The 22490-nt window shown below is 42.3% G+C and overlaps 1 protein-coding gene across 1 annotated transcript in view; it reads left to right on the top strand.

The window, feature by feature from the left end:
* The first annotated feature begins 10418 nt into the window (after positions 1–10418).
* The window catches only part of adam19a (ADAM metallopeptidase domain 19a), a 158976-nt gene continuing 146904 nt past the window's right edge, over positions 10419–22490 (top strand). Inside the window, exon 1 of the mRNA XM_086197197.1 lies at positions 10419–10647. Coding sequence (XP_086053323.1) covers positions 10518–10647 — 130 coding nt within the window. The 5' untranslated portion in view covers positions 10419–10517. The remainder of the gene's footprint in view (positions 10648–22490) is intronic.

The following is a 22490-nucleotide window of genomic DNA, read 5'->3' as shown; positions in this document are numbered from 1 at the left end:
GCCCGGTGCATCGTGGGAAAACACCTGCAGTATCTGTTTAAAACCTGGTGGTTGGGTCAGCTCAAGTTCGGAGGGGGAAGACACACACACACACACACGAAGGCTGTAACTTCAAAATAAAATACAATGGAAGCACTAACAAAAAATATTAAAGATCCTGTCAAGAAGACAAAGTCAACAGAATTCAAATTAATAATTAATCTATCAAACTGAAATATTTACTAGTTAACTGAAGTGTTCAAATTAGCGCACAGAGTGCACATTCCTCTACCAAAGTGATCTTTGGGCCCCTGCCACTTTGACGTTTGGGGCTCTAATTAAAGCCGCAACCAGGGATGAGCAGAGTATTGAGCTGTTCCGTGGAGTGCGAGGGAGATGAAACCTGACAATGTCTGGATTCTGCATGAAAGAGCAGACAAGTGTGTGTTTGTGTGTGTGTGTGTGTGTGTGTGTGTGTGTGTGTGTGTCTGTCTGTCTGTCTGTCTGTCTGTCTGTCTGTCTGTGTCTTTGTGTGTCTGTTACAACCCCTGAAAAGTCTGGGAAATAATCACAAGAGGGATAAGAGTGATGTTTTATTGGAATGAGGAAACAACTGCAGACGACCCCAGGTAGTGGGTGGAGACTAAACCAATCGATTTCAGGACACTCGATCAAGTCCTCTCTGGTTTGCAAGGCTGCACCTTTTAACTTTTTTATTTGTTTCTTTTACAAAGTCAGATATAGGAATTTATCAGATTAATTCATTTTTAACATGAAAAAAGTGAGATACATTTTGTTGCAAATGACACTTCCTGCTTCCACTAGGTGGCACTAAAACACATACTTTACACCAGTATTAGAACCACTAAGAGTTTTCATAGCGAAAATGATCAAATCTTCATTCATGAGGATGATTATATTCCGTTTTTTGTTTTGTTTGGTGTTTCTACACTGTGATTTTATACCTGACAGGCTGGAATAGCTGTTAGCTTTTATTACGCTGTTTCCTACAGAGCAAACGGAATCACCGTAAAGACACTCACCGCGTTTGACGTGTCACATATTTGTTACTTTGTTGGCACTGCTCGACTCCACGACCTAGAACAGCAATGACCTGTTCTCTCGTCTCGGCAGAGAGCGGTCATCTGCTATACGATGATCTCCTGCCACAAATACTGGGTGTGATCGGGAGTGTAATACAAGGCTCTTATCATCACTCCACTGTTCTTAATTAACTTATCCGCTCTATAAAAGATTTCTGGCCTACGGGGCACATTCTAAATTGGCTGAGGGAGGCATGGTTTCTCTTGAGATGGGATAATCCAAATAAACATCTTTCTCTCTCTCACTAGGATATTTTAGAATAACTCAACGTTTTATGTTCTCTGCAGAGGAGAAAAGAGCAACTTTCAAGGCTTTGTTCTCATGTTTTAGCAAAGGGGGGGGGGGGGGCTAAACTTTAGGCAGACTTTCAGTCATTTGGGGATCCGACTAAGCCTTGATTGATAAAACTGGGCCGGCGCTGTGAGAAGTGTGTCACGCTCCCCAGACAGGTCTGCTAATAACATTAGCGGAAGGAGAAGTTGACTCTCTCTCATACAAGGGGGGGGGGGGGGGGGGGTGTCACTCACACATTTGATTCCCCTTCAGAGGCAACAAAGCAAATACACGGAGCGCTGAAACCATGTGGCATGTATAAATAAGTCATTTGGTAGAGAAAGCCTATTTTCTCCAGGCTTCGCAAGGGCTTTTTTGTGTTGTCGAGTTTTGAACTGGCAACCCTGTGATGAGATGATGCCTACAGCTTACATCAGTGTTTACTTCCATCTGCCAGCAGGAGCTGAGAACCAGAATACGCTTGTAAACAAGTGTATTATCCTAATTATCAGGATTTACACATGTGAGCTTGACAACGTATGGCTCGAATACATTTCTCTCTTGAGAGATGGCAAATACATGTATTTTTTTTTTAATCCAGTTTTCTTTTTTTCTCCTCTTCATTTGTGCAGGGGCCTCCATGGTGGTCTCTCCCAGATAAATTCATCCATTCATTCATCCATTCATTCGTCCATCAATTTTCTTCCGCTTATCTTAGAGTCTGGATTAACCTGGTCCCCTCTTGATGTCTTTGGACTGTGAGAGGAAGCTGGAGTACCAGAGAGAACCCAGCAGGAACAGGGAGAACATGGAGACTCACACAGAAAGACCCCGTGCTGCAGCCGGGACTCGAACCCGGAACCTTCTTGCTGTGAGGCAACAGTGCTGACCACTGCACCATGAGCCACCATAAATTCATTACACTGCATTTTATTTTCTACCCCCACTCTGGAGACTACATTAAAGACCGTTATAATAACTAAGGATGGTTTTACCTTATCTTATCATAATAACAATCCTCAACTCCTAAATCCCTCCATTTTTCTTGTAGACTTGCGGCCTTGTGCAGCGCCCCGTATCTTTGTTTTGAATGGTGCGATGTTCAAGAATCAGTTTATTATAATTAAGACAATTATTTCAACGAACCGACACCTGAATTTTTCAGTTATTTGTATTAGCGAACGCTAAAACAGCTCTGGCTTGTAATAAGCCTTGTAACATGGAGCCAGTGGATGTTACGGTGCAGTACTGGGAGTGCTATTTTATGGCCTGAGTGCATTATTATAGTTGCAGTTTATTTCGACTGGTTCAAGAGGAGCACTCGTGTAATTTGATGAAGAGCTTCCAGCTTTTCCTTTTGCGACGTCTTCTTTTAAAGAGTGCAGTATTCAGCAAATTAGACTCGGGAGATGAAAAGCCATGGGAGAGGGGAAAAAAAGCAGCATGTGGGATTATTGTACTGCAATCTTAAGCTGCAATTTCATTTGAAGATTTTTTTTTCTGAAACGATCCAATTGAATTAGCCGAAAGTTAGTGGGTCAGAGGAGAGGGAGAGGATATGACACGAAAGCACAGAGCACACCAAGAATAAAAGACCTGAAGCCTCCAGAGATACAGTATCAGTCACACCTTTGCCTTGAATGCAGCAAGTAAAAAAAAAAAAAAAAAAGCGACTTCCAGTAATCCAGTGTTTCAGTCTTTCCTGCTGTGTTTGGGCCAATCCAGTTGAGGCAGATGGCCGCCTCCATAGGATCCGTTCAACGTTCCTGCCTGACAGAGGGAAGTTTCACTTCGCTCATGTGGAACTTTTGGGTGTAAATGAATTGAAAAGCCGTGGTTCTACACCAACATCATGAGATGATGTTCGCGGTGATTCGGTGCGAATCAAATAAACCTGATAGTTCTGTTGTGAAGGAACCAAAGCTGGACTGTTTGAGTCGGCGCCGATTGAATCCGAGCAGTAAAATCGCATTGAGGACCACAAAGTTCCATGACTAACAACAAGAATGTTGGTTTTATCTGAGATTATATGAAAGAAAATCGGCTGACATCCGTTTCAATATCTTTAAGTTTCTCTTTTATTCATCCAGGGTGCCAAACCTAAAAAAGGTTTTTAAAACATCTAAAATTGAATGATTTCAGGATGATACAATCAAATATGACTGGCGGATGGATAACAAAACTCCAGAGTAGAAGATTTGTTCAGTGTCACATCAGATTTGTGTCTAGTCCGGTTTTTTGATTGTTCCAGGGGCAGGTTTGGATTTCCCTCATTTACGTCTATACCTTCATGAGACGAGCCTGAGTGGAGCAAATGTGTGCATTTGAGGATGCCATGTCACTCCTGTAATCCTCAAAAGCATGCAGAGAGTTCTAAATTTTAAAAAAAAGTGAGGGGAAAAACATCTAGATTTTTTTTTTTTTTTACCCAATCTGCATATCAAACAACAGTAACCAAGGTCTGGAAGCTCAAGGCCATTTCTGACATTAATTCATGAATTCTGTTAGTGCAGATCTACATTATTTTGTGTACGAATAGGAAAAATATTGCAATTTATTTTAAAGATATATATATACAATGGCAGGAGGGGGTAAATATATATATATATATCATATATATATATATATATATATATCATATATATAATCAAGTTTCTCTAAGTTCTTTGTAAATGATGGTGAAATAAATGGAAAACGTCCTTTCTATGACTCTCTGCATTCTTCCTACTGCACATTCATCAGTGAGTGTTATATTTGGACAGTTTGGTCTATACAGCATCACTGATCTGATAAGGTAAATCATTAGAAATACTTTTCTGTCCTCATTTCATTCTTCATTTTTAAAAAAATACCAATTTTCCTGATGACGATTTTCGTCTTGATCGTTTTCAAATGCTTTGGTGGCGTTTTCCATCATGACCCTGAAAGAAATCCAGAGGAGTGTGTTGGTGGGGAGGAGGGTGAGAATAATTACAAAAAGTTAAACACAAATTTTTGAATGAATTAATAAAAAGTTGTGTTTTATTTCGAGTCACATCAGTGATGCTAAAATATCTTTTTCCCCTACATGAAACAAGCTGGGCTGCTCATTTCCCTCGTGTGAGGAATTCTGGGAACATTGAGGTGGACATCTCTGACCGGGGGGTCAGAGGTAGGGATGATGCAGCTAAAGAGTCAAGTAACATTCGTAATTATAAACCTCCCTCCTCTCTTTTCATTTCTGTGGTGAGTTTTTTTTCAGTCAATAATAAGAAAGACAGATGCCCAAGGCATATCAAGGGTTATTCTGAGAGGCTTACGGCCTTAAAAAGGCCAAGTAAATCTCACCTCCTCTCTTCTCTGATGCCTTGGCTTGACAATGTGCTTTTTTCTCCCCGAGGAGTGTGAATGGGATGATGGATTTGGACGTGTACGGGTCTAAGCTTTTGACCTTTCAGTTGTAACAAGTAGCTGTGACAATATCCCCCAAACAGAGCCGAGCAACAACAAAAACACAAGCCATTTGTGCCACAGCTGAGTGAATGAGCTCAGTGTCCACTCTCCCACCGGCAGGATAAAGAGTCGCTCAAGTGGTCGTATGGCAGAAGAAACATTTACCAGATGAGGTGAAATAAATCTGTCTTATCCAGCCACCCCCCTCCTGCCAGCTAAGTCTAAATCCCTGCTATAATTCCAAAGTCAAAGAGAGTGAGCATGACACCAACACGCTGCTTTAGCAGGGGAATGGAGAGACAATGACTCTGGGCTTCATCCTGGCCTGCCGGCTCGCTCAGAGTGCTACACATGCTCACATTACTCAGTAAGCAGCTTGCCAGCACATGATCTGAAGCTTCTGGGGGGAGCAGATAGCTTTTTCTGAGCTAGACCAAGCTGCGGATGTCATTTTGTCCTGGGACAGATATGGCAGAGCAGATGAGCACACAGCCTATAAGCTGATGAAGCTGTTCAGATGCTCTGATTTTGCACAACATTCAGAGATTGAGACGGAAATGAAAAAATTAAAAAGGAAATTAAAACACACACACATACGCAGACTTGGTGTTGCATGAAATCTTTCTGTTAAGTCGCATGAAAGTGATACCCCCCCCCCCCAAAAAAAGGTGCATTTTGCCTTTCAAGTACTTATTAATATGTGTCTGGAGCTCTCAAAGATGGTTTTTCCTCCTTCATCATTTCTTTGTGACTCCAAAATGCAGAAAGAACCAGCCACGTATCTTTAGCTTTAAGCCAATTAAGACTAACAGCAAAAAAGAAGAGTAAAAAGAGTAAAAAAGAAGAAAAAAATCTGTTTAAACCCTCTCAGCTCTTCTTTATCCAGTTGGATGCTGGGTAATCCACAAACACTTTGAATTGAGCTAAAAACAAACCGTAACAGTCAGTTTCACTGAACGCGCAAGCTAGCTAACTGGGCAGTACTGTGAACGAGTGCAGAAGCTGGAGGTTTCCAGTTCATTTGGATTTTTTTTTTTTAGCTAGACTCAAAGTGTTTGTGGATTGCGGTGCGTAGATAGGGACAACGTGAAGTGCAAAGGATGCTGAAGGGTAGTAAACAGACATATTTTTGGACAGTTTTGCTAGCCTCCAAGCTAAGTATACTTAGCTGTCTCTTTCTGCATTTTGGAGTCAAAAAGAAGTGATGCAGGTGGGAAAATCAGAAACAGCTTGTGAGCTGGAGACAGCTATTTGTGAGCACTTTTAAGGCAAAATGTATTTTTTGAGTGATGTATCACTTTAAGGTCTGTAGTTTCTCCAACTCCAGAGTGAACGCAAACTTTTCTGTTCAACTGTCAAGTTCATGTAGCATTGTTATATTCACAAAAGGGAATCCTGTCATCTTATTTTTAGACACTCACACACAGGATTATCGTCATGAACACAATTTTAGACAAGATTTTGTTGTTGCTGCTTGAAAATTCTTTCCACTGAGGGCTGTTAGCATCTCAATTCAATCATCTAAATATTCAACAGGATCTTGGGTCTAGGTAAAATGCAGAAAGATTAAAAATGAAACCCAAGTGGGGGCCATGCAATGTTTTATTCATCCTCCCTCTTATTTTCATAACTGACTTTATGCAAATTGATAAACTGTAATTTATACACATTAGAACAGAGGGAGTCAGAGCTATGTTCCCGACATCCAAACACCCAGGACACGTCTCCTCCTCCCCAACAAAAAGAACAGAGACTAATCCTTCATAGAGGTGTAATGACAGGGTTTACAGCGCGCAACTGTTTGCATATTTGGAATGAAAATGAAGCTCCAGCTGCTTCTGTGTATCAAGCCGTCGTTGTCGTCCTCTGCTTATCTGGTGGGTCCGGGTCACGGGGGCAGCAGCCTCAGCAAGGAAGCCCAGGCTGTCCTCTCCCCAGCCACTTCCACCAGCTCTTCCGGGGGAATCCCAAGGCGTTCCCAGGAGAGATATAATCCCTCCAGCGTGTCCTGGGTCGGCCCTGAGGCCTCCTCCTGGTCGGACATGCCTGGAACACCTCCTGAGGGTGGCGTCCAGAAGGCGTCCTCACCAGATGTCCGAACCACTCTAACTGACTCCTCTACATGGAGGAGCAGCGGCTCTACTCTGAGCCCCTCCTGAATGACTGAGCTTCTCACCCTATCTCTACGGGAGAGCCCAGCCACCCTGAGGAGGAAACTCGTTTCATTTTTCTCACTCTTGTATTCGCGATCTCGTTCTTTCGGTCATTACCCAGAGCTCATGACCATAGGTGAGGGTTGGAATGTAGATTGACCAGTAAATTGAGAGCCTCGCCTTTTGGCTAAGCTCCCTCTTCACCACAACGGACTGGTTTAGCACCCGCATCACTGCGGCGCCGCCCCAATCTGCCTGTCAATCTCCCGCTCCATCCTGACCTCATTCATGAACAAACCACCGCCCCCCCCCCCAAAAAAACCACACACATTGCAATTAATATAATTCTGACATTTTTATATTGAATTGACCAAAGCTGAAAAGTATCATGTAGACTGATACTGCTGGGACACTTGTTCCAGCTGACCTATGGTCCCTCCAGCTGCGATGGAGGGTCAGGAGGTGCGACTGGATTTAGTCTCTGCACAAAGACTCCAGGCTGCAGAAGCACCGCCCCACGCTGTAGCTGAATATTGGACACGCTTTCCTCTGTATTTCTATCATGGGACGGGGTTGATTTCCATTGTGTGTGTGTGTGTGTGTGTGTGTGTGTGTGTGTGTGTGTGTGTGTGTGTGTGTGTGTGTTTATGGAGGGTTGCATAGAGTTCAGTTTATATGTAGAATGTTGGTCAGAAGGTTTGTGCCAGAAGTTTGAGATGCGATCATTTGTCAGTTTTGGAACCCTGCGGGGCTCTTGGGTCGAGGAGTGTGATGATGTCACGGTGATGATTCTGACCCCTCCGCTCACCTTCACACAGGAAATAACAACTCCACTGACAAACACACTTTCCCAGCCGTTCAGGCGGAGAGGACAGAGAAGTAAACGCTTGGTGACTCCAGATGTTGCAGAGCAGACAGCTGAAGGCAGATGTGTTGGCTCCGTGTGCAAAGATCTAGGAAGATCAAGTCAAACTTTCTGAAAGAAGGGAATATTTCTTATAACTATTAATCTAAAATGAAAAAAGTTCATGTGGAAATACATAAATTGTATTGCAACACTTTATTTAAAACAAAATAGTTTTTTTTGAGCATTTATATTGAATGAATTCTGCTTTAAGGTACTTTTGAATTAATTATTATTTTAGTTTTGCTTCCAGTGGTCAGCAAAATGAAATAAATAAATTAATGATGAATAACGAAGGCGTTCATGGACTTTGGGAAATGATTGCTGCTGACTCTGCTGCTGCTGCTGTGGAAACAAAAAAAATCTGCAAAAAAGTTTCATCATTTCCAAAAAGGAGAGAGAGAGAGAGAAAGAGAGAGAGAGAGAGAGAGAGAGAGCGAGAGAGAAGAGTTGAATCTGTATGAATGAGTTTCTAGCGGCATTGAATTCCGTACCTTGTTTTGTGTCGCGCCAAGCTGAGTCAAGGTAGACACAGTAAGAACATGACAGAACACTTGGTAATGGCGATTTCAAAATAAAAGCCTAAATTGAAGTGGGGGAGAGAGAGAGAGAGAGAGAGAGAGAGAGAGAGAGAGAGAGAGAGAGAGAGAGAAAACATGGAATAGTGATGCACCCCAACATGAAAAAAAGGCATGTTCTTTCATGATCTCCACCTGTCTAGCTGCAGCACCCAGAGCAGGTGAACCCAGGTGAGGTGCTTCCCACTCCACTTCCCCCGATTAAATCCATAATAATACACTACGATCGTACAGTTGGAGGTATTTTATTATTCAGTGCCCTCTTCAGCTAAAGACCCGCAGCTGTCGGACCTGCTGCCAGTAGCTGCTGCCAGCAGTCACAGCTGCAGGTTATTAGGCTGATTCACTTTCAGATAAACAGACCAGGAAACAGGTGTTTACCCTCCTAGTCGCCTTTGCAGTCAAGGTACGAGGGGTAAGGACACAAAAGTACAAGTTGATTTGGGTCCACAGAGTAAATTTGTGCACATAGCCCAGCAAGGACAGCTGAAGCTTTTCCCAGCGGTTTATGAATAATATTATTGTTATGAGAAAAACAAACTTAAGTATCAAAATGAGTAAATGTCACATCTCAGTCAGCAGACAATTAAAGCGATCACATGGTTGCAAACCTCCTGAATGCCACTTCTTGTTGTTTTTCCAGAGGTTTGAGAGAAAAATATTAGTTGTTTTGCAGCTGAAGTGAAGAGTCGGCCAATGTGTTATCATGTGTTTTGAGTTTTTCACCAAGTGGTTTAACAGTATTTGTCTCACACACACACACACGCACACACACGCTATTTTGGTGAACAGTTAAATTATTTTACGCTGCTTTATTCATTTAATTTTGACTTCAAAAAGGCATTCATCATAAAATTGAAATGATTGTTAAACCTTCTGATGATGGGAATTAAAGGAAAACTATCACACACAATAGATGAAGGGAAGATAAACTCCTCAGTTTGTCAAAATGATGCTGACATTTGAGCGCAACTTTTGATTTTTGCAGCCATTTTCTCTTTTTAATGAGTGAGCGTCTCTTCTTTGACGAGCTCATCCATCTCTTGTATGGCTGCTGATTTATTAAGATGCTGATTCCTTATAACGGGGTCAGACCCATGTCGCTAGCTGCTATGTTGCAGCTGTGAGTGTTCAGATGTAGTTTTGGCACCGCAGCCAACTGGATGCATTCCTCGGGGACACGTCACAAGACCGGTTCAGGATGTCAACATTTGTCTGGTGCATCTGTGTGAAGAGCAGCTACATATGCAGCTGATGAAACTTGAGCTAGAGAATCTCCGCACCTGCTCCAGAGATTGACCCCTGACCCCTGAACCTTGTGTCCCTACAGAGGCCTTGACCTTGAGTGTTTGTGGGACAATTTGGACATCGGAGAGACCTAATCAGTGTGTGAGGGTCTGAGCTCAGCACAGCTCGAGAGGAGGAATTGGACAACAGTCCAGAACCATCAGCCAGTTCTAGTATGTGAAGCAGATGCAGAGCATTGCAAAACGCAGTTAGTGATTAAATCAAATATAATTCAATAATTGTTTTGACAGCGAGAGTTGTGTAACTCCTGCTTCTCCATCTGTATATTGTCAGAGTTGCAAAATGTGTAAAATCTTTCTCCGACGTTTGATTGTGTAAAAAAACAAAAAAAAAGCTCTGTCTGTTCATGTAATCATAAATGGGATTGGAAATTCATAAAAACGAGTACATAGATTTGGAAATATGTACATAGATATATAAATGTGTACACAGATCTCTAAACACAAACACAGATCTGGAAATGTTTCCATAGAACAATTTGATATGTACATAGATGTGGAATCTGGAGTTTAATAGATGTGTAAGTATGGTAGATATTAGAGGATGACAAGATTTCAATTTTACCCCAAGAGCTGGAAGTAAGAGTCCTCAGGTCTCTACACACACCAAGCGAATACACGACAGAGCTTTAAGCCGCTCTTGTCGCGCTTTTATTTTGGCGGCTCGAACCGGAAGTAAGATTCTGTCGTCTCCGATGGTGGACGTTCGCGGGAGGTAGAGAGGGGAGGCAGAGCTGAACAACGGCGAGGACAGGGAGGACGGGTGGCGGTACCGAGGGTCACAGGGATGTACAGTAAACACAGGCAGAAAAATGCCCAAATATCACCGGCAACATGTGGACGCCTGCTCGTTTTTCTCTGGTTTCTGTTGCTGAACGGCGCCCTGGAAAGAGCCAGCGGAGACACCGGAGGACAAGGTAGAGAAAGACAGCGAGAGAGACACGGACGTACTGGAAAACTTGTTGTCGCATCTACCAGTTGCGTGTTCAGAAGAGAATAAACACACACACTCGTCGGCGGGAGTAAAAGTGTGTCAGACCGTCTAAGTGGGCGCAGTTGAAGCGGAAAACGGTGTCAGTGTGAACGCAGCCTAAACTTTTGATAAAGAAGCTTCTCCTCGCGGTCAGTTCACGGGGTATTCAACGGCTCGTCCGGGGGTCAGAGGGGGCGCATGACCCTTCAGTTACCGCTCCTCTGTGACCCCAAAACACCGGAACCAAGCATATGTGGGTTATTCTATCTCTATTGTTCTCCCGCGACTACTAGTCGCCAAATAGAGGAAGGTGTGTGTGTGTGTGTGTGTGGGGGGGGGGGGGTGAAGGGGTTATAAGTTAGCGGCTCATTTAAGGCTGATAATGTCACTTTTATTTCTCTGAAACCTTAAACACTTGTACTGCTGCGTTATCAGGCTATAAACATGTATCCGGTAAATTCACAGTGGTTGATGGCTCCTCCTGTAGCCGTCTGTGCTCTAGAGATCCATGTTCCTAAAGTTTGTGTCCTATCTAAGAGTTGTGTGTTTTTTGTGTTGTTTGGCAGTTTTGTTTGCAGGAAACTTGCCCAGAAGACGCTTCCCATTCAAATGCTTTGTCTTTGTGTCCATAAAAGGTAGAGGAGGGCAGTGATGATACAGCAGCATATTTATCACATGTATTTCTGTCCATATTGCTCTCTTTATGCATCTGTCTGTTGTTGTTTTTTTATCAATACATACATTTAGTCTAGTTTTGTCCTGGGTGAACTGCAAAAGTGGGAGTGGGTGTAGTTGGAGTGAGCCTGGTGTAAAGGTCATCTTGTGTGACGCTGGCTGGTATGGAGTCATGTGGAAGGGGCCCATCCCAACAATAACTGCTATTCAAAAAAAAAGTTCCAAGCTAATGTTGTTAACAACAACATGTTGTGTGTGCGTGTGCTTTTTATGCATGAATTGGACGATCCAGCACACTGCTCGTCCTGTTTTCACTCCGACGACATTTTAGTGGCTAATGGTTGAGTTACGTACATTATGAGGCGAACTGGCAATCATTTTTTTGTTCAAAAATGAATTCTTTTTGTTTGTCTGTTGTGGTGGAAACAAATGCACTGAAGTGTGTTGACCAGCAGCCGCGTTACTTCTTTGTGACTCTCTATATATCGCTTGAAGCGAGCGTAGACAGAACAGAGCGCTTGTGGATTACCACATGTACGGCTGGGGAAAAACAACGTGTACTAAACCAGAAGATGAAGCCTACCCCAGTGTTTATAAATGGACTTTTTTTGGTTGGCTGGGAGGTCAGATCTGCTGTTGTTAGCTGTCAGCCGCCATTAGCTTCAAGCTAAATATACATGGCTGGCTCTTACTGCATTCTGTAGTCACCAAGTAACAAAGCTGGAGGGCTCACGAGGAAGCATCGCTTCAAGTTCTCTTCTTGTGGAAACTTTATTTATCCTCCAAGTTAGAAATGTCTGTACTCTGACGCATTTAATGACTTGTTGGTTGTTACGTTTGCTAGCACAAACATATTCATCGTTTATCTGCACTCTCACCATGATACATGTCTTCTTATATGGAAGCCAACTTGATCTGGAAAGGCAGATGTTTTGGATTCCGTCATATTTCCCGTCTTGGTCGGCGGGCCCAGCTGTTAGTGTTGTTGCCATGGCAACGGGTGGATATAAGTTTAGGGGACTGAGTACAACAGGGAGGGGTGTTTACTTTGGTCAAGTCCACTTATCAACAGCCTTTTCTCCAGAATCTCTCAGTCCTCTTTTTTTTAAGGTAAGTTTGATTTAGTTAAAAAAAGACTCATGTTTCATTTTTACATTTTTGTCCCCACATGTATGGATGACAGCTCCCATGTCATCATTAGACTACAAAGACACAGATGGTGACTTTAAAGCAGATCATTTGTGTAATTCATATATAAATCACTGCATGTGCTGCACTTTTTTGTTGATGCTGGGACATTCACACACACACACACACACACACACACACGCACGCACGCACACACGCACACACACACACACACAGGTCCATTAAAAAAGAACACCAGCATATTTTAATAGTCGCCACTGTCACTGTGTATCAGAGCAGCCCTCTGGAGCACGATGTCAAGTACAAACGCAGCTGTTAATTAGCTGCAGATTGTAGAGGGATCTAACGAGAGGAGCGATAAATGTCTCCTCCTTATTTTCACCTGTGCGCTCAGAAAAAAAAAAAAAAAAAACTCCAAAGGAAAAAACAAAACAGGCACTGGGGAAGTGGAGGAAATGTGCAGTGGTCAGCAGATCAGCAGCTGTATCCTCTGATCAACAGTCCATCTCCCAGCTTCTCTGCTGCTGCTGTCACTACCTTCAGCGGGTCTGGCTGAAGTGCAGCGGGCACGTCTGCAGCGTGACTCCTAGCAGAACACTTCTATTAGAGTCAACACAGGCTGCTACACCGACTACCAGAGTCTGCCTGACAGATGTATCGGTCTATTTTTGTCCCTCTGTGTAACATGTGACACGGCAGCCCTCCGGGCACATCAAATGACAGTTTAGAAATGAATCCATCATTGTTTCAGACGCAGCAGCGTGGGTTGGTTTTATCACTTTTACAATCGGGTAGTTTCAACAATAATTAGACATGCGAGAGTGGCTGATCACGTCTGACCAATGCTGGCAGTGAAACGGGAGATTATCCTGCTGAAAATCTGCTGAAACAGAGGAATGACATGCTTTTGTAGGTCAGCCCAGAAGTTAGCATCTCCATGGGCTCCTTTCACCAAAATCAAACAGGATTTTTTTTGGGAGGGGGGGGATTATTGCCAAAAATAATTAATGTGCTCTTGTGCTGTCAGCAAATCCTCTATGTAGGATATGGGCAAAATAAAAACCAATATCGCACTTCCTTCCTTCTGTGCTCTCCTTTAGCCACTTGCTAGCGACCGCTTTTTTCTTAAGACACAAAACGCTTTACTGACGTCTTTCACTTGACATGATTCTCTGATGACAGTTTAGTTTTTACTGTGGATCTGCAAGTCAGAAGAACAGGATGCACCACAGTATTTCATCCAAAAAAGGCAGCCCGACGCGCAATTAGCCTTTGATAATATTGTGATTGAAGTCTATATTGCAATTTGTGATTTGATTTTAATGACTTGTTCAGCTCTAATTTGTACCACTGACCTTGCAGGCAAGTAACCACAATAAAAAACAAAAAACAAAACCAGCCCTCGACTCTGAGACAAGGGAAGCGGACGTTCAACTGCACTAACTTACTTCCTGCATGCAGCTGCACACATTTGGTGTAGGAGGTCAAAAGATAGGATTTTTCGTGTTGGTTCCTTGAACTCATCCATGAGTTGGCTTCTATCTGTGCTGGGGTCTCTGCAGGAGACACTGATCAGCAGCCCGGGTGGGTACATTCAAAACCGAGAGCTCCACATGTTGAGTTGCGTCCCGTTACCCAGAAGAGGATTAACTCCCTTTTAGTTCTTGATGCATTTCGCAATCTTCGTCTTACCAAGCAAATCTCTGTACATATGAGTTACAGCTTCAGTTGTCAACAACACTTCTGCACACGTGTTGCCTCGCCCACAAATTTTTCACTGACTGACACATTCTTTTGAAATCTTTTCCTCAATCCTCGGGGTAGATGCAGTCAGACCCCTATGTGAGTGGGCTGCATGTTTTACCAGAGCTGACTCTAGTTTATGCTCAGTAGAATGTTTATTGTGGTCTAGTTAGGCACCAGTGTGGGTGGCGTTTACATTTTAGGCGGGTTCAGTCTGAGTGCACATGCTGGGTTTGTCTCGGATTCATCTGGAAAGATTTAGATTGCTTAGTAATAGATTCACTAGGAAGAAGCTGGCTGGTATTGACTTCAGGAGTTAAGCAACAAGCAGTTATCTCTGTGGGCAAACCTACAGGAAGGCGCATTTCTGGACACGCGGGGAGACAAATAATGCTTCAGAACAGTTTATGTGACGTGAAAGTTGACCTGGAAGGAGGTCTGACTGCAGCCAGCTACGAGGGGTGTACATGCTCACCCTCAGCTGTTGCAGGGTCTAAGATTTGGGATGTTGAGCAAGCTAGTAATGATTAAGTGTCCCAAATGCTCCTCAATGTGTGTGTGTGTGTGTGTGTGTGTGTGTGTGTGAATCGCAAACACAGCCAAGGCTGTGTTTCCCTAAAATTGCAACCTGATGTGGTCTCAAGCCTGTGGTTCTGATGTGGTGGTGCACATCTGCACGATTCCTCAGCCTGCACCTCAAAGAAACACCTCACCTCACCTGCTGCTTCCTGTAATCAACAAGCTGCAAAAATCTCGCTGATCGCATTCCTCATCTGTTTTTAACACTGTGTCATCAAAAGGTTAAAAAAGCCCTCCGAGCTCTTAATACACTTGTTTTGCTGGGACTCAGAAAAACTCCCAAAGTCAGCATTTTTCTCTAAAATATCTGCCTGCAACACGGCCCATTTACTAGGCCTGCCCGGGGCCGGTGCTCCACATGCTTTTGTAATGCAAAGCCTGTTCTCGGAGCCCAAGGGAGTCTGTGCGAGGACCGGCTGCGCATTCGGCAGAACTGTTGTGGCTCGACCTCTAAACAAGCAAACTTTCATTAGTGGTACGTTCCCAGACAAAACCCAGCTCACCTTTTCACACCGACTCAATTTCTTTCAGTTTTTTTCCAGCTGCAAACACCAGGCTGGCGTGATGCACCTTTGGAAGACTATTTTGTTAGAAGTCTAACAAGTCTGCGTGGTTGTTATTTGTTACACCCACAGAGATACCATGCGAGGTCCTCTCGAGTTGGCTGTGTGGGCATTGTTTAGACATTATTCATTTTACAAGTGTTCTGTTTAAATGCTTTGAGGGCTGGTGGTGTGTAGGTGAGGTGCTGCAGGAGAGCTCTCTGTTTGTGAGAGGTTGAACGTTATCGGTCTCTGTGCCGGGATGGAGTGCTGCTCAGTTATCCAACACGGGAAGTTTGTAACCCCCTTATGATGAGAGAACGAGTTCCCAGAGCAGCTGCTTTTTATATTCCTCAGGAACACCTGTTCAACTACTTTTGGAATGAAAGCAAAGGTGTATTCATGGCTCACTGAATTTCATCAGGTAAACACGGTGAAGAGATTCTAGACCACTAGAAAGGTTATGTAAACATGGTTGTTAGTGTCAGACAAGCTGGTCCGACTATTTTTTTTTTGAACTTATTTTTTATTTAACATACATACAGCACAGATAGAACATGACAGAGATGCGCAGACAAATATTCCAGACAAGTGTTCAGATACTTATTCCAAGATACACATGAAAAAAGATAAATAAATAAAATAAATTTAAAAAAAAAGAGTTGATGTTTATAATTCCAATACTGTTTTCACTGGTGCCCATCTTTCAGCAAACTGTCCTGTTTTCGGCTGTAACCTTGCTGTGATTTTTTCCATGATGTATACATTTTTTACTCTATTCCTCCGTTGTGATATGTTTGGAGGTTCTGGCTTGTCCGACCATTTAACTTTACTGGTGTTGTACAGTTTACAGAGAATGATCTGATAAAGAAACTAGTAACGCAGCACTGTAGTTGTGTCTTTGCGATGTGCGCCTATCACAGTGACCTTGACCTTTGACCTCTAAAATCTTCTCAGGTCAGGGCTGAGTCCATCTGGACCTTTTGTGGCAAATTTTGAATAGATTTGCCCAAGGCACTCCAAAGACATCCATGTTTACGTGGGGTGATGGTGACCCTCGACCGCCAACAGCTTTCCATTTCATCCTCGTCCCTAACGTGAAGAAATTCCCAGGGATGATGGGTAATGACGCCTGCACATCTGCACTTATGCTGCAGTATCTGAAAATACCTGGTTTAAATTATTCAGATGGATTTCTTGCCAAGTACTTAACGAAAAACTCACTTTTCTGGTTATTTTGAGCCAGCTCCGGTGTTGCTGAGAGCACTGCAACCTGTCGTTTACTGACTGCAAATGTAGTTGTTAATTATTTTTGAAGATACTTTTTTTTTTTTAATGTATCAAAAGTCTTTTATTATCTCCCATTTAGAGTGTAAAAGCCTTTTAAAGATAAAGAATGTGATTTCTTATGTTGACATGAGCTCTTGAATAATTTTGTGACTTGAAAAATCTGATTTCTTTTTTTAGTTTGGGTGACCTTTGACCTCCAAAATCTTTGCCAACTCTGACTCCGAGCCCTCCTCCTCATTCGTTCTCATACCCCAGCAGCACTCTCTCTTCTACGAGTGATCATTTGTCACTCAAAAATCTAGCATCTCTCAGTTATAGATTTATGAAATCTGTTCAACAGCAGCTTTCCTCCCTTCCTACTCACCAAAACATACTTCCTTATTTCACTAAAACTGTATCACACCCTTTGTACTTGTAATTTTGCTCCAGACACAAAGTGAAAATACGGTCGACTTGTCATGAATTCTTCATGATACAATCACAGATGGAGTGTGTTACTGAGGTGCCCAGCAAAGTGAATCCGAGGTTGTTGCTCTTTTTTTGAAGAGTTGAGCAGTAATTCTGCTTTGAAATATGAGAGCAGAGGCTTGAACCAGACTGCACCAAGGAGTATTCTTGAGGCATTCCTTCCACATACATGGTGGTTAACGTGTCGTATTCAGGCAGCTGTTGATTTCTCTTCTGAAGTTTAATGTGGGCTGACGACGTTCAATCAGAGGCAATGTAGAATATGTTTAAACTGGATTTAGAGGTTGTCAGAGCTGGAACAAATGTCCTTTTGAAGACGGTGAATTGAAATTACCGTTTATTCTTTTGCACTGCATGTAGTTATTTCAGTTTTGTCACTTAGTTAAGGGAGTACAAGCACAAAGAATTGTAGATTTATTCAATGCGCTTGCAGAGAAATTATGGGACTGTAGTAACAAAGAAACTTGGTAGAAATTACGGATGATGTCTGTCAAAACTTTTCTCCAGTCCAGTAATTAGTGATACAGTCTCACTGAGGCAGGAGGGGCATCAGATATGTGCTCCATCACTGGTTCACTTTTGAGCTGCACACTCTAGATATTGTTTGTATGTGTGCTGTGCTCTTAACAGGTGGGTCCTTCTTAGAATTGCCCTCAGAAATTTGTAAGTTTTACTTTACGGGTTCTTTTTCTAATGAATGGACCTATGGAGGAGGCAGAACATTCAATCTGCTGATTAGATTTGTGATATTTTGTAGACCATGGCCTAATGGAATCATGCAGATGTTAAACACAAGTGGCCCAAGCACTGATCCTGGGGGAACTCCTTTTAATGAGGCAAAGTTTGTATGTATAAAAAAAGCAATATGTACCAATTAAGATGATCAAATAGAGTCTGGATTACTGGAAGACCTTTGCAGGAATAAGCTTGCTATTTGGGGACTGCATTCTCGACCCCGGCCCTGTAGCACCAACAACTGATGTGATTGACTCATAGAAGAAAAAAATACCAAGCCAGAAAAAGACAGAACATAATGCATTAAAGCATCGTTGAATTAAGACAATGCAATTAAGGATTTAAAAACAGCAATAAAGAAGAAACTACTACAGTTGTAGGTTTGTGCCGCCATCTTGCTGGGGATTCACAGCACATCGATTCCAAGTGATTTCCAACATCCCCCACCCTTAAATCCCAAGAAGTATCAGACAAGCTTTTTCTTCAGATGCACATGGAAGTGGTTGGGCTAAGGGATGTAATGGAATTGGGCTTGTGTGGTGTGTCACACAGCTCCGTGAAATAAAAATAATCCAAGTATTCATCCAGGTTCAGGTTAGCTGAGGGCGAACCAGAAGTGTCCAGGTCTGTGGGAATGCAGGAGGAGCATCGAGCAGTGTGACATGCAGAGAGAATTATCTGGCTGCGGTGGATGAATTCGCATCATGTTGACTCATTTTCTGAGGAACGAAAAAGACATTCATTTATATGAAAACATGATGCAATAGAGTTTTAACAACAACAAAAATCAACATGGAGATGTTGATGAAAAAGGGCGAGGTCGGCTTCGCGGGTTTTTTTTTTTAAAAGTGTGAAGTGATTTAATTCAAGCTTTTTTCCCCCTGCGCTTTATTATAAAGTAGATCATTAAAACAGCTGAGTTTACAAATTTCATCGTGGTCGATTTTTCAGCCACATTGTCCTGACTTTTTTTTTTTTAATGTAATAGTTGTTGTGGATTATTGAAATTAGCACTGGGACAGCTCTCATAAACCCAGATAGTCATCCAAGACCCCCTCATGACACGATTATCTCTATTTTTCTTGAGTCGCATTGTGTTTTTTTTAAGACTTTTTTAAAGATTTGTTAATGTTATTGTCAATTATTGATGACAATCCAAATACTGCAGTTGGACCACTATCCACTTATAGCTAAGTTAGACTTCATATATTATTCATACATCAAATAGAAAGACATGCAGAATGTTACACAATAAAGTTATGAAAGGCTTGCTGATTGGATGAGGCAGGAGCTTTGGAAGGCTGGTTCCCACTGCCACTGTTGTCATTCTACCGGCCCCTTGGCTCTCGCTTCAGAAGATACAGATCACAAAAATGAGTCTTTGTGCAGGGTTTTTCTTCTAATGAGGCTGTTGGCTGCATTTGAAGTTGGTGTCCTCGATGTCGAGTGGAAAGGAAGTGGCTCTACTGGAGTTCACTGCTCGCCACCTATTTCTGTGAATACATTTGAATGACAAAACTGACTCCACTTCCTGCCTTTTTCTTTAACTTTCTTGTCATGTTCCCATCATATAACCTTTTGCTGTTTCACTCCCCAAAGTGTGGTAAGGCAAAACAAATACATCATACACAGTCATGCTTATGCTGCGCCACACTGGGCACTGGTCCCAGGCGGGAGTAGAAGAAGAGATTCAGCGTTTCAGTGAGATCAGGCATGCACGATATGAAACAGCAAAGCAGCTGCAGAGCTTACAGGCCACAGCCATGAGTAGAGTCAGCATCTGTCATCAGAGTCGGCGCAAGGACAGGCGGGCAGTTAGGTTGGTGATAGGTCAAACAGAGGTGGGCTCCGATGTGATAAAATAGACCCAAATTACCCACATTACCCATTCTCACTTTTATCTGCTCTGAGAGTCCCCTTCTCTCTCTTTACAAAGTGAATCCACACTATCGTTTCTCAAGAAGATAAAGTGTATTATTGCTGCTTTTTAATGCCCCCCCCCACCTTCCCCTCTTCCTCTATCCTTCAGCTGTGGGAGTCTGGTATAGCTCACGCTCCTCATTGTTCTTCCTCAGTTCCCTGCAGCTATAGATGGCTGAGCGAGTACCAGGTGTGAAGCCTTATGACTGAATCTTTTGTCTCAGTCTCTTGATGTCGGTTGAGGGTCCCCCAGGGTCCGTAGAGCAGAGGAGAGTAAATTAAAAACAGAGTGTAGGAGGTGTGTTGGTCCAGGGCATGGTGAAGGAGAGGGCGATGGCTCCTGGATGAGTCAAGCAAGGACAGATTTTTTTGGACAAGATGTGTTCTCTGAGTGTCTGAGAGGGAGAGAACACAAATCAGGCCTGATATTTTACTAATATTTAACATAAAATTATTTTAGCTATGCTAGCAGCTGAAGTTAAAGCAGCCCATAATGTCATAACTGTCAATAAAATGAAGTTTCCTCTCAATTCTACATCATGCTAATTAGTTGATTATGTGAATTAAATTAATAACATCCCAACTTGATTTGCATAGTATAATAAATTCTGACATTATTGAAATGTAGCTGCCAACAATGTAATTTTTTAGTGCAAATACCAAAAGCAGACCTTCCAATAATGAAATAATGCAATTTCCGAACTATTAAATTCTTATCATGTTATTTCACGTTAGGAAAAATGTTGATTTGTTTTAAGTTGGTTTGAAAAAAAAAAACATTGTTAAAAACAACAAAGCAAAACAAAAAAAAAAATAACTTGAGGTTTGCCCTTTTAATTTGCATAATTGATCCCAGCATTTCGTAACCCTCATTTGGCTCATAACTTCACAATTGCAGGAAATAGAAATGGGACCATTTATGAAAAAAATGCCAATGTTCAAATGCAAATGTTGCTATGAGTAAGTTATTGTCTTTTATTGCATGATGAGATGGAACATTATTTAAAAAAAATCATGTTATTGGCAGTTACTACTTCAGCTACTCTACTTTACTAATGACTGCTATGGATGGCAGTGCTGGCTTGTACTTCTTCTGCTGTCCAGACTTAATAGCAGTTTTTTCATTCATGTGATGGTGGAGACAGCAAGGCATGTGAATAGGTCGGTCCTCCAGGGGTATGGATGTTTCCTCTTGCCCATAAAGTACCAAACCAAGAAATTCAGTTGGAGTGTAAAGTTGGAGCGTTTGAACAATTTCCGCCAGCTCCATCCTGCTCGGTCCCAGACGGTCGGAGAGCAGCTGCCCAGAGTGCAGCGGCCGCTCTGTCAGCCCATTTCATGCTCCCTTAAACTGCACGTTACACTTCTACAATCAGCCAGTCAGTCCAGGTTCATTCATTCAGCTCAAAGCAACAATGAAGTATTTTCCTGGGGGATATGGCTCAAGATGTCCAATGTCCACAACGCAATGGTGTGATTCAGGTGTGTCATCCCTGGGGGAGGTCCAGTCTAAGGAGGATGCAGTCTATGGATACTGTGATTTAGGGGGAATTTTACTGCTTTTTCTCTTGTCCAAGAGACAGAATCTAATAAATGATTTCAGACCTTTTTTTTTCATGAATTTGTGCTCATCATGTAGCAACATTAGGCTAGCTTTGCTGATGGTTTACTGTCTATGGGATCAGATAACAACATGCAACTGAAATTTATTTTATATAGGGTGTTATTCCAAGCCGCTACTTTACTGCAGTATTACCAGATACAAGTAAAAACAGCCATATAAACTATTATTTTCCTTGTTTAATATAAAGACCCCATGAAATGGAAGTCGGAGAACTATTTCTCATAAGCGTTTCCAGTGCAATCATTGCGCTTGGGAGGGACGGCATGGATTTTGACTGCCATTAATCGTAGTCATTAGGAGTGAATGTGCATAGGTTGCTCTTTTGAGGCCACAGTGTCATGTGACAAATGGGGGAAGGGCAATAAAAATCGGTGACGGTGTTTTTAGTGTATACATAATCCAATCAACATCTGAATCAATCAGTGATTTTCTTTTATCTGTAACATATTTTTTGAAATATAGGTGGCTTAAAATGAACAATTAACACAAGGACACGGTATTAAAACTGTGAAACTTAAATTTCTATTTAACAAGGCCTTAAATGACCACTCAAAACAATTAAGTATTTTCCAACACAAAATGATTCAGAGCTATTTATAATGGAGTCGTCTTCCTCACTTCTCAATCCTAAAAGCAGAAGTTGAGTCAGTAGCAGACTGTCTTTCATGATGCCCAATAATCCAGACTGGATTTTATCATGTCCTAAAACTTGTCAAAGCCCAGTGGGTTTTGTCAGTGTTTTGATTTTAAGCTGCTCAGTGTTACGCTCCATTTTTAAATATGGATTTTGAATCTAACAAAGTGTGTTTGCTGTTCTTTAGAGAGCTTTGAGAGGATGAGCTTGACCTCTTAACCCTTTTTCATCATGAGTTTTTCAATTTATGTATGGAGTATAATACCTTCTTAACATAAATCGATTTTCTCTGGACCCAGCTGTTTTGGAAGACGTGCCGAACAGCTTTACACAAACTTTGTCCAACTCGTTATTCCTCCTGTGCCTTTTAGCGCTTGTCTCCAGGTCAGATCGCTGTGTAACTTTGAAGCTGGTTAACACATGTGCAG

Source organism: Aulostomus chinensis, chromosome 24, assembly GCF_037954235.1.
Source record: "Aulostomus chinensis isolate RoL2024-O1b breed Wild chromosome 24, RoL_Achi_v1.0, whole genome shotgun sequence".
In the NCBI taxonomy this organism is placed as follows: Eukaryota; Metazoa; Chordata; class Actinopteri; order Syngnathiformes; family Aulostomidae; genus Aulostomus; species Aulostomus chinensis.
Note: the sequence above shows the minus strand (reverse complement) of the source record. Positions and strands in the feature narration are given on the sequence as shown.